The sequence below is a fragment of the Pseudophryne corroboree genome, chromosome 5 (assembly GCF_028390025.1).
Source record: "Pseudophryne corroboree isolate aPseCor3 chromosome 5, aPseCor3.hap2, whole genome shotgun sequence".
Taxonomy (NCBI): domain Eukaryota; kingdom Metazoa; phylum Chordata; class Amphibia; order Anura; family Myobatrachidae; genus Pseudophryne; species Pseudophryne corroboree.
Genome location: NC_086448.1, coordinates 788,741,535 through 788,753,965, shown reverse-complemented (window position 1 = coordinate 788,753,965; position 12,431 = coordinate 788,741,535). Strand labels below are relative to the sequence as shown.

General features: G+C 47.5%; 1 protein-coding gene across 1 annotated transcript in view; it reads left to right on the top strand.

Annotated features, from left to right (window-relative positions):
* Window positions 1-12,431, top strand: part of LRRC72 (leucine rich repeat containing 72) — a 98,077-nt gene that overhangs the window by 42,459 nt on the left and 43,187 nt on the right. The window contains exon 4 of the mRNA XM_063924414.1: window positions 2,415-2,496. Coding sequence (XP_063780484.1) covers window positions 2,415-2,496 — 82 coding nt within the window. The remainder of the gene's footprint in view (window positions 1-2,414; window positions 2,497-12,431) is intronic.

Here is a 12,431-nt window from a genome sequence, read left to right as displayed (position 1 = left end):
ATTTTTGTGCATTACCAATTTTTGCAATCCAACCTGAATTAGGCCCATAGTTAGAATTACAAGGCTTCCTGTTTAGGAACAAATAACCATGTGCTAAGTGTCTGGCTGTGGTGCTTGAGGTTGTGAGTTCAAGTCCGCTTCATGGCATCACCGTGAGTTAACTCGATGTTTTAATTAGCAACGATTTTCAAGGCAAAATCAACCTGGTTTTGCCTTTTGGAATGATTGCCCATTTAAAACATTAGTTCCAAGTTGATCGCAGCAGGAAATGTTTTAGCAGTTGGGCAAAACCATGTGCACTACAGGGGGGGGGGGGCAGATATAACATGTGCAGAGAGAGTTAGATTTGGGTGGGGTGTGTTCAATCTGCAATCTAAATTGCAGTGTAAAAATAAAGCAGCCAGTATTTACCCTGCACAGAAACAAAACAACCCACCCAAATCTAACTCTCTCTGCACATGTTATATCTGCCTCCCCTGCAGTGCACATGGTTTTGTCCAACTGCTAAAAAATATCCTGCTGCGATCAACTTGGAATTACCCCCATTCTGCAGACTCGCTGGAATTGCGCTGAATCCCGCACATTATTAAATTTTCCCCAAAGTATCATAAATCCACCCCTGTCTGCCCTACCGGGCTTGATCAGAGTTCTTATCGCCCATCATAGATATAGTGGGTAATGCAATAGCCTGTGAGATGCAGGCATCTGAGTGAACCTGACTGATTTTTTTTTAAAATGACAATCATTTTTATGTAAAGTGGTAATAACTATTGCCACTATAAAATAATTGGGCTGAATTTCCCTAATAGAATGTTCGCATCGTATGAATGACATGTAATGATAACACACAGTAGTAGGCAGCTTATGAATCATCTCTGCCATACCTGGCTGCTGATGCTGCACTAAAATAGACCCATCACTGTGGCCAGCCATGGAGAACTAGGCACCCTAGGCAAAACTAAAGTCCCTGCCCGATTGTCAACCTGTCAGAGGGGGCGTGGCCATGATATCAAATAGCGGTCCGTCATCGCACTCCGTCCAGAAATCAGGAATTATGCTGTGCCATTTGTCAGTACTGAAGACATTTCCAGGAACAAATCTATTAAACCTTGCTCTGGTGGTCATTCCGAGTTGTTCGCTCGGAAAATTTCTTCGCATTGCAGCGATTTCCCACTTAGTGCGCATGCGCAATGTTCGCACTGCGACTGCGCCAAGTAAATTTGCTATGAAGTTAGGTATTTTACTCACGGCTTTTTCATCGCTCAGGCGATCGGAGTGAGATTGACAGGAAGTGGGTGTTACTGGGCGGAAACAGGCCGTTTTATGGGCGTGTGGGGAAAAACGCTACCGTTTCTGGGAAAAACGCGGGAGTGGCTGGAGAAACGGAGGAGTGTCTGGGCGAACGCTGGGTGTGTTTGTGACGTCAAACCAGGAACGACAAGCACTGAACTGATCGCACAGGCAGAGTAAGTCTCGAGCTACTCAGAAACTGCACAGAGATGTCTTATCGCAATGTTGCGAATCTTTCGTTCGCAATTTTAAGAAGCTAAGATTCACTCCCAGTAGGCGGCGGCTTAGCGTGTGCAATGCTGCTAAAATCGCCTTGCGAGCGAACAACTCGGAATGACCCCCTCTGTCCGAATTATAGACAGCAAGTATGGTACTGATCCACACCAATGTTCCCCAACCTAGGTCCTCAAGACAGACTAACAGTCCAAGGGGGTCATTCAGACTGGATAGCGGCAGCGATCGCAGTCTGAATCCCTATGTGGAGTGCGCACGCGCAGCACCCCGGGAGCCCAGTGAGAGGCTGTTAGCATCTCTGGGCTGTGATCCTCTCTGGCTGATTGACAGGCAGAGGCGATTGTGGGAAGGGAGGGAGTGTGCAATAGTGTTAGAACGCAGTTGGCGGGGTGCGGTCCTGACAACGCAGGCATGTCCGCACTGTTGCGAGGCGGGCCGTGACAGCTGCGTGACGTCACACGCAGCCGCTGCGACCCGGGATGCAGCGGGTAGCACCCTGCCAGCACGCAGGAGCTGCACAGGCACGGAGCTACTCGCCAGGTGCATTGCCACCATGCAGGGCTTGATATGCAGGGCGGACTGATCCTGTGCTGGACGTCCCCCCACATGTCAGAGTAAGTGATCGTAGATATGCTAAATTTAGCGCCCCAGGTTTTAAGCATATCCATGCTTGAGCATAATTGCTTAAAATTAAAATAACCACGGTACTTATTAAGCCACCTGTGCTCAAGTATGGCTATCCTTAAAACTTGGACTGTCAGTGTGCCTTGAGGGCAGAGCCTGGGAAACACTGGTCTTCACTGCGTAGGTGCGTAGTCTTTCTACAGATTTCTATAACCATTATAAGAAGTAATAGGATTGTTATGTTTCCATTGTTTCCTGCTTTTCAGATATCAAGGATCAATGTTCTAGGCAATAATTTCCGGCTGTCGGAGCTATACCTGAACAACAATGAGCTGTGTGATATCACAGGTACAGTGTCACATTCCCCTCCTGCACACTCGTATACAGTGGTTACAGTGCACCGCTTTGGTGTATTCTTCACTGCTGACCTTTTCATAGAATAGAAATAGATCTGCTGGACAATTGATGTAAGCTATGTTCTTTTGCTATGCCTGATTTTGGCTATGCCATTTCCCTTGAACTCTCCCAGAGCCCAGATAGGACAGATTTTGACTATCTGTACTATAGATTTTGTCTATGTACGATTTTGACTAAGTGCCAATTGTGACTATACTTTGTACTAGATAGTACACTAGATAGTCAAGATTGACTGGCCTGCACAGTCTATCTAGCCTTACGATACCGACCCCGCGGGAGCGCTCATCGGGGTCAAATCGGTATCACAGGCTGCCTAACACCTTGAGATATGCACTAACTTTTCATAAGATTTTTACTAATCATGCTCAGGGTCTGTATGGGATATTGCCTGAAAGCTGTGTTACTGCCATAGCTGCATAATTAGACTCTCATGGTGGCTCTCTGCTGGATCTTAAGGGGGGTACACACGGAGCGAGTTTTGCTTCATTTCTAAGCAATGAAAAGAAGCATACATCGTTCCATGTGTATGCCCCCCAGCGATAGCGATGCGCGGCCCCACGCCGGTTCTAGATTGGCCCGCATGCAGGCGCAACCTAGTCAGGTTGCTCTCTTCACCGCTGTGTGGAGTGAGCGCCTCCCCCCCCCCCCCCCCCCCCCTCCGCTCAGCACACATCGCGCTGAGTGCTGAGCGGGGGGAGAGATGTGTGCTGAGTGGTCTGTAATAGATCGCTCAGCGCACATCTCTACGTGTGTACCCCCCTGTAAAGTAACGGCTTTCTGTAAGGTGCCCCAAGGTTACAGCACAAATAAAAGTATTTATCTGTGCTTAGTAGGTATAAAAAAAAAGTAAATCCCAAACAAAATGTAACAGCATATACTGGAAAATAACATTGAAGGCAAATCAACCAAATATAGGGCCTAATTCAGACCCTGTCGCTGATGTGCAAAAAGCGCTATAAAGCAATTTTTGCACATCTGCACATGCGCATACGCCGGTACGTGCATGTGGAAGGGCCTACATTGTGTTCTCTTCAGAACGCAGTTTAAGACCTGGAGGAGGGCGGGAATGGGGCATCGACGCCACGTTTTGTGGACATCAATGCTCCGTTTTGTGGGCGTTAACGCTCCGTTTAAGGGGCGCGGTCCAGACAACAGAGGCATATCTACACCATTGATGGTAGGCTGCGCAGGCAGAAGGCTACTCGAAACATGCTAAAGCATCACCGCCATGTGCAAAATTGTGTATGCAGTTGCAAAATTGCGATGCGTACGAAGAAATCGAGCTCCATCGACAGTTGCGGATGACTCGGGGCTACTCAGAATAATGAGAATGCAGTCGCACCGGGCGCCATGTTTTAATAATAATAATAATAATAATAATAATATACTTTATTTGTCATTAACAAAATCGACAACGAAAAGGTCAATGAAAATACAATCAGAATCTCACAAAGCCATGAGAATAACAGTAACATTTTGCCACATTTTGGAAACATTTGCACACAACCTACTGATCATTTAACAGCCGGATCGCAGGAATCGCAGCTGATGTCAGATGCACTCCCTGATAATGGCCATGACACGCCTGCATTTCCTCATGCACTCCCCACAAACACCATGCGTATGCCCACGAACGCTCGCCGCCTGTCAATCAGCCTGCAGTCGCATCCCGGCAAGATGCGATCGCAGAGGAATCGCAGGTCGCGCATGCGCAGTCGTCCGATATTAGGATGACCTGCGATTTAGCAAAATTGCAACTAAAGCAGAATAAGGTCCATAGACATTTTCTTGGGTGCGTCATAGATGGATCTTACAGACTGTCTATGGCAATTTCCCACAGGAAGGAAAGCGTGCAGGAGGACTGCCGGGCCTTTCCTCACAAATGGCAAAAATAATTTTTGAAGTTATGAAACATTACAATTTCTCTAACGTCCTAAGTGGATGCTGGGGACTCCGTAAGGACCATGGGGAATAGCGGCTCCGCAGGAGACTGGGCACATCTAAAGAAAGCTTTAGGACTATCTGGTGTGCACTGGCTCCTCCCCCTATGACCCTCCTCCAAGCCTCAGTTAGATCTCTGTGCCCGAATGAGAAGGGTGCACACTAGGGGCTCTCCTGAGCTTCTTAGTGAAAGTTTTAGTTTAGGTTTTTTATTTTCAGTGAGACCTGCTGGCAACAGGCTCACTGCATCGAGGGACTAAGGGGAGAAGAAGCGAACTCACCTGCGTGCAGAGTGGATTGGGCTTCTTAGGCTACTGGACATTAGCTCCAGAGGGACGATCACAGGCCCAGCTTGGATGGGTCCCAGAGCCGCGCCGCCGGCCCCCTTACAGAGCCAGAAGGCAGAAGAGGTCCGGAAAATCGGCGGCAGAAGACGTCCTGTCTTCAACAAGGTAGCGCACAGCACTGCAGCTGTGCGCCATTGCTCTCAGCACACTTCACACTTCGGTCACTGAGGGTGCAGGGCGCTGGGGGGGAGCGCCCTGAGACGCAATAAAAACACCTTAGATGGCAAAAAAAATGCATCACATATAGCTCCTGGGCTATATGGATGCATTTAACCCCTGCCAGAATACATAGAAAAACAGGAGATAAGGCCGCCGATAAGGGGGCGGAGCCTATCTCCTCAGCACACTGGCGCCATTTTCCCTCACAGCTCCGTTGGAGGGAAGCTCCCTGGCTCTCCCCTGCAGTCACTACACTACAGAAAGGGTTAAAAAAGAGAGGGGGGCACTAATTAGGCGCAGTATAAACTATACAGCAGCTATAAGGGGAAAAACACTTATATAAGGTTATCCCTGTATATATATAGCGCTCTGGTGTGTGCTGGCAAACTCTCCCTCTGTCTCCCCAAAGGGCTAGTGGGGTCCTGTCCTCTATCAGAGCATTCCCTGTGTGTGTGCTGTATGTCGGTACTTTTGTGTCGACATGTATGAGGAGAAAAATAATGTGGAGACGGAGCAGATTGCCTGTAATAGTGATGTCACCCCCTAGGGGGTCGACACCTGAGTGGATGAACTGTTGGAAGAAATTACGTGACAGTGTCAGCTCTGTATAAAAGACAGTGGTTGACATGAGACAGCCGGCTACTCAGCTTGTGCCTGTCCAGACGTCTCATAGGCCGTCAGGGGCTCTAAAGCGCCCGTTACCTCAGATGGCAGATATAGACGCCGACACGGATACTGACTCCAGTGTCGACGGTGAAGAGACAAATGTGACTTCCAGTAGGGCCACAAGTTACATGATTGAGGCAATGAAAAATGTTTTACACATTTCTGATAATACGAGTACCACCAAAAAGGGGTATTATGTTCGGTGAGGAAAAACTACCTGTAGTTTTCCTGATTCTGAGAAATCAAATGAGGTGTGTGATGATGCGTGGGTTTCCCCCGATAACAACTGATAATTTCTAAAATGTTATTGGCATTATATCCTTTCCCGCCAGAGGTTAGGGTGCGTTGGGAAACACCCCCTAGGGGGGATAAAGCGCTCACACGCTTGTAAGGGCTCTACCCTCGCCTGAGATGGCCGCCCTTAAGGATCCTGCTGATAGAAAGCAGGAGGGTATCCTAAAAGGTATTTACACACATACTGGTGTTATACTGCGACCAGCAATCGCCTCAGCCTGGATGGGCAGTGCTGGGTTGGCGTGGTCGGATTCCCTGACTGAAAATATTGATACCCTAGATAGGGACAGTATATTTTTGCCTATAGAGCATTTAAAAGATGCATTTCTATATATGCGTTGATGCACAGCGGAATATTTGCCGACTCGCATCAAGTCTAAGTGCGTTGTCCATTTCTACCAGTAGAGGGTTATGGACACGTCAGTGGTCAGGTGATGCGTATTCCAAACGGTATTTGGAAGTATTGCTTTATTAAGGGGAGGAGTTATTTGGGGTCGGTCTTTCAGACCTGGTGGCCACGGCAACAGCTGGGAAATCCACGTTTGTACCCCAGGTCGCCTCTCAACATGAGAAGACGCCGTATTATCAGGCGCAGTCTTTTCGTGGACAAGCGGGCAAAAGGTTCCTCATTTCTGCCCCGTGACAGAGGGAGAGGAAAAAGGCTGCAGAAATCAGCCAGTTCCCAGGAACAGAAACCCTCTCCCGCCTCTGCCAAGCCCTCAGTATACGCGGGGGCTTTACAAGCAGAATCAGGCACGGTGGGGGGCCCGTCTCAATGAATTTTAGCGCGCAGTGGGCTCACTCGCAAGTAGACCCCTGGATCCTTCAGGTGATATCTCAGGGGTACAAATTAGAATTCGAGACGTCTCCCCCTCGCCGTTTCCTAAAGTCGGCTTTATTGATGTCTCCTTCTGACAGGGAGACAGTTTTGGAAGCCATTCACAAGCTGTATTCCCAGCAGGTGATAATCAAGATACCCCTCCTGCAACAGGGAACGGGGTATTATTCCACACTGTTGTGGTACCGAAGCCGGACGGCTCGGTGAGACCGATTCTAAATCTAAAATCTTTGAACACTTACATACAGAGGTTCAAATTCAAGATTGAGTCACTCAGAGCAGTGATTGCGAACCTGGAAGAAGGGGACTACATGATGTCTCGGGACATCAAGGATGCTTACCTTCATGTCAAAATTTACCCTTCTCACCAAGGGTACCTCAGGTTTATGGTACAGAACTGTCACTATCAGTTCAGATGCTGCCGTATGAATGGTCCACGGCACCCCGGGTCTTTACCAAGGTAATGGCCGAAATGATGATATTCCTTCGAAGGAAGGGAATTTTAGTTATCCCTTACTTGGACAATTCCCTGATAAGGGTAAGATCCAGGGAACAGTTGGAGGTCGGTGTAGCACTATCTCAGGTAGTGTTGTGGAAGCACGATTGGATTTTCAATATTCCAAAATCGCAGCTGGTTCCGACGACGTGTCTTCTGTTCCTAGGGATGATCCTGGACACAGTCCAGAAAAAGGTGTTTCTCCCGGAGGAGAAAGCCATGGAGTTATCCGAGCTAGTCAGGAACCTCCTAAAACCGAGCCAAGTCTCAGTGCATCAGTGCACAAGGGTTCTGGGTAAAACGGTGGCTTCCTACGAAGCAATCCCATTCGACAGATTCCACGCAAGAACTTTCCAGTGGGACCTGCTGGACAAATGGTCCGGGTCGCATCTTCAGATGCATCAGCGGATAACCCTGTCACCAAGGACAAGGGTGTCCCTCCTGTGGTGGTTGCAGAGTGCTCATCTTCCAGAGGGCCGCAGATTAGGCATTCAGGACTAAGTCCTGGTGACCACGGAGGCCAGCCTGCGAGGCTGGAGAGCAGTCACACAGGGAAGGAATATCCAGGGCTTATGGTCAAGCCTGGAGACATCACTTCACATAAATATCCTGAAGCTAAGGGACATTTACAATGCTCTAAGCTTAGCAAGACCTCTGCTTCAAGGTCAGCCGGTGTTGATCCAGTAGGACAACATCACGGCAGTCAACCACGTAAACAGACAGGGTGACACAAGAAGCAGGAGGGCAATGGCAGAAGCTGCAAGGATTCTTCGCTGGGCGGAAAATCATGTGATAGCACTGTCAGCAGTATTCATTCCGGGAGTGGACAACTGGGAAGCAGACTTCCTCAGCACGACCTCCACCCGGGAGAGTGGGGACTTCACCCAGAAGTCTTCCACATGATTATAAACCGTTGGGAAAAACTCGACAGGTATTGCGCCAGGTCAAGGGACCCTCAGGCAATAGCTGTAGATGCTCTGGTAACACCGTGGGTGTACCAGTCAGTGTATGTGTTCCCTCCTCTGCCTCTCATACCCAAGGTACTGAGATTGATAAGATGGAGAGGAGTAAGCACTATATTCGTGGCTCCGGATTGGCCAAGAAGGACTTGGTAACCGGAACTTCAAGAGATGCTCACGGCGGATCCGTGGCCTCTACCTCTAAGAAGGGACCTGCTCCAGCAAGGACCCTGTCTGTTCCAAGACTTACCGCGGCTGCGTTTGACGGCATGGCGGTTTTGAACGCCGGATCCTGAAGAAAAAAAAGGCATTCCGGATGAAGTCATCCCTATCCTGATCAAAGCCAGGAAGGATGTAACCGCAAAACATTATCACCGCATTTGGCGAAAATATGTTGCGTGGTGCGAGGCCAGTAAGGCCCGACGGAGGAAATTCAACTGGGTCGATTCCTACATTTCCTGCAAACAGGAGTGTCTATGGGCCTGAAATTGGGGTCCATTAAGGTTCAAATTTCGGCCCTGTCAATTTTCTTCCAAAAAGAACTAGCTTCAGTCCCTGAAGTTCAGACGTTTGTAAAAGGGGTACTGCATATACAGCCTCCTTTTGTGCCTCCAGTGGCACTTTGGGATCTCAATGTAGTTTTTGGGTTCCAAAAGTCACATTGGTTTTAACCACTTAAATCTGTGGAGTTAAAATATCTCACATGGAAAGTGGTCATGCTGTTGGCCCTGGCCTGGGCCAGGCGCGTGTCAGAATTGGCGGCTTTATCCTGTAAAAGCCCTTATCTGATTTTCCATTCGGACAGGGCGGAATTGAGGACTCGTCCTCAGTTTCTCCCTAAGGTGGTTTCAGCGTTTTCACCTGAACCAACCTATTGTGGTGCCTGCGGCTACTAGGGACTTGGAGGACTCCAAGTTGCTAGACGTTGTCAGGGCCCTGAAAATATATGTTTCCAGGACAGCTGGAGTCAGAAGGACTGACTCGCTGTTTATCCTGTATGCACCCAACAAGCTGGGTGCTCCTGCTTCTAGGCAGACTGTTGCTCGTTGGATTTGTAGTACAATTCAGCTTGCACATTCTGTGGCAGGCCTGCCACAGCCAAAAAATCTGTAAATGCCCACTCCACAAGGAAGGGGGCTCATCTTGGGCGGCTGCCCGAGGGGTCTCGGCTTTACAACTTTGCCGAGCAGCTACTTGGTCAGGAGCAAATACGTTTGTAAAATTCTACAAAATTGATACCCTGGCTGAGGAGGACCTGGAGTTCTCTCATTTGGTGCTGCAGAGTCATCCGCACTCTCCCGCCCGTTTGGGAGCTTTGGTATAATCCCCATGGTCCTTACGGAGTCCCCAGCATCCACTTAGGACGTTAGAGAAAATAAGAATTTACTTACCGATAATTCTATTTCTCGTAGTCCGTAGTGGATGCTGGGCGCCCATCCCAAGTGCGGATTGTCTGCAATACTGGTACATAGTTATTGTTACCAAAAAATCGGGTTATTGCTGTAGTGAGCCATCTTTTCTAGAGGCTCCTCTGTTATCATGCTGTTAACTGGGTTCAGATCACAAGTTGTACGGTGTGATTGGTGTGGCTGGTATGAGTCTTACCCGGGATTCAAAATCCTTCCTTATTGTGTACGCTCGTCCGGGCACAGTATCCTAACTGAGGTCTGGAGGAGGGTCATAGGGGGAGGAGCCAGTGCACACCAGATAGTCCTAAAGCTTTCTTTAGATGTGCCCAGTCTCCTGCGGAGCCGCTATTCCCCATGGTCCTTACGGAGTCCCCAGCATCCACTACGGACTACGAGAAATAGAATTATCGGTAAGTAAATTCTTATTATTTACAGCAACACAGAGTATTTTAGCACAGCCAGTTCCTATGTGTCCATGTGTAAATAAGTGTGATGGAAGAGGCTACACACCTAAGCTGATGCTGGGCTGTTACAGGTTTGCTGCTCTCCAGGTCATATCCAGAATACTTATGATGTCACCAACCGGGGGCGCCCACTAGCCCACAGCAAGCAGCTGAAGGCGATAAAGCCTGTGACCCTATTACTGGCTTACTGGCCTGTAAAATGACAGAAGCTGGTTGGTTTTTACTTTATCTCTCTCCACTTTCTTTCTCTACAAGCTTTGATACATCTCCCCCTTTATCTTTATCACAGTTGTACATAGCAGTAACAGCTAATACTGGCACCGATGGGATAGAGGAGCCTTCACAGGCAGCAAGCATTAGGAAGCACCTGCTTTTCTTATATTTGATGCCCAATATGGCCTGGCTGGTAGTACAGTGGTTAGCATTGATGCATCTCATCACTGGGGCTTTTGGTTTAAGTCTAACAAGCACCCTATCCGTGTGAAGTTCCTCTAGTTTCCTTCCATACTAGGTTAATTGGCTGCTTATATAACTAACCCTAGTGTGTGCTCATGTAGTTGGGAGTATAGCTTGTAAGGTCCACAGGGGCAGGGACTAATGTCAATGATTAACTGTTATCGCTAAGGCACCGGGTAATATGTGGGCACTATGTAAAGGTTAACAATTATTGTTTGGCACCGGTGATGGCTCAGTATATTATTACTGCCGGCAATTATGGTTTAGTATATTATAATTGGCAACAGATATTGCTCTGTAGTATGCACCAGATATGCCATAGTATTTACAGTATATAATTGGCACCAGATATACAGTACCATATTGATTAATTGGTACCAGATACACTAAACCGGAATGGGCTCAGCTTTTCTGGTGGGCAAGTGACATTGGTCATATGGAGGTTGTACTGTATACAAGAAAAGCCTTGTAGAATGCCATGCCCCCACTATTTTATTACTATGCCACATGTTAGCGCTACATACACAGCAGTGATAGGATCCTAATTGTGCAGTGGTCTCCTAGAATTGGGAGAAAGCTCCTTAGAGAGTGACTGATACACATCCCATGCCCAGGACCACTTTTCGGGTCTTTCAAATGGCAGGAAGTCTACCGTGCAGAGAGAAATATCTCTCCCCCCTTAATCAATTCTGATAAGTCCCTGAAACATTTACATGTATATACAGTGGTGCTTTAAAGTTTGTGAGCCCTTCAGAATTTTCTATATTTCTGCTGAAATTTGGCCTAAAACTACCTCAGATTTACACACAGGTCCTAAAAGTAGATAAAGAACCAAATCAAACAAATGAGACAAAAAAAGTGCTCATTTTAAGATAATGATCCAATATCACACATCTGTGAGTGTCAAACGTATGTGAACCTTTGCTCTCAGTATCTGGTATGACCCCCCCCCCCCCCCCCCCCTTCCCCCTTCCCCCGTGTGCAGCATTAGCTGCACGTAAACGTTTCCGGTAATTGTTGATTAGTCCTGAACATGGGCTTGGAGGAATATTATTCTATTGCTCCGTGCAAAATAGCTTCAACACTGTTATGTGGGTGGGTTTCCTCCCATGAACTGCTCTCTTCAGGCCCCTCCACAACATTTCCATTGGAGTACGGTCAGGACTTTGACTTGGCCATTCCAAAACTTGCTTTGAATTGTTGTTTTGCTGCATGGCCCATGTTCTCTTTAGATGCAGCTCATGGACAGGTGTCCTGTCATTTTCCTTTAGAATATTCTGGTACAATTCATAATTCATTGTCCAATCAATGATGACAAGTCTTCCTGAGCCAGATGCAGCAAACCAGGCCCAACCATGATACCACCACCACCACCACCACCACCACCACCACCACCACCACCATGTTTTATAGATGGTATTAGGTTTTTATGCTGGAATGCAGTGTTCTCCTTTCTCCAAGCATAATGCTTCTCATTTAAAACCAAAGAGTTCTATTTTGGACTCATCTGACAAAACAATGAGGTATATTTACTAAGGTCCCGATTTTGACCGTGATGGTGTTTTTTCTTCAAAGTGTCATCTCGGGAATTTACTAGACTCAAATCACGGCAGTGATGAGGTCATTCGTATTTTTTTTAAAATCCAAGAAAAAAAATACGAATTAATACACCATCGGTCAAATACACCTGCAATTTGGTAGAACTCGGTAATTTACTAAAAAGTGTAATTCACAAACACTGCCGGCAATACCCAAACACTGCCGTGAAAAATACAAATCGTAAGAAAGTGCTAAAATAAAACAGACCTGCTTTTTTTTACCGTGTTCTGATATGCAT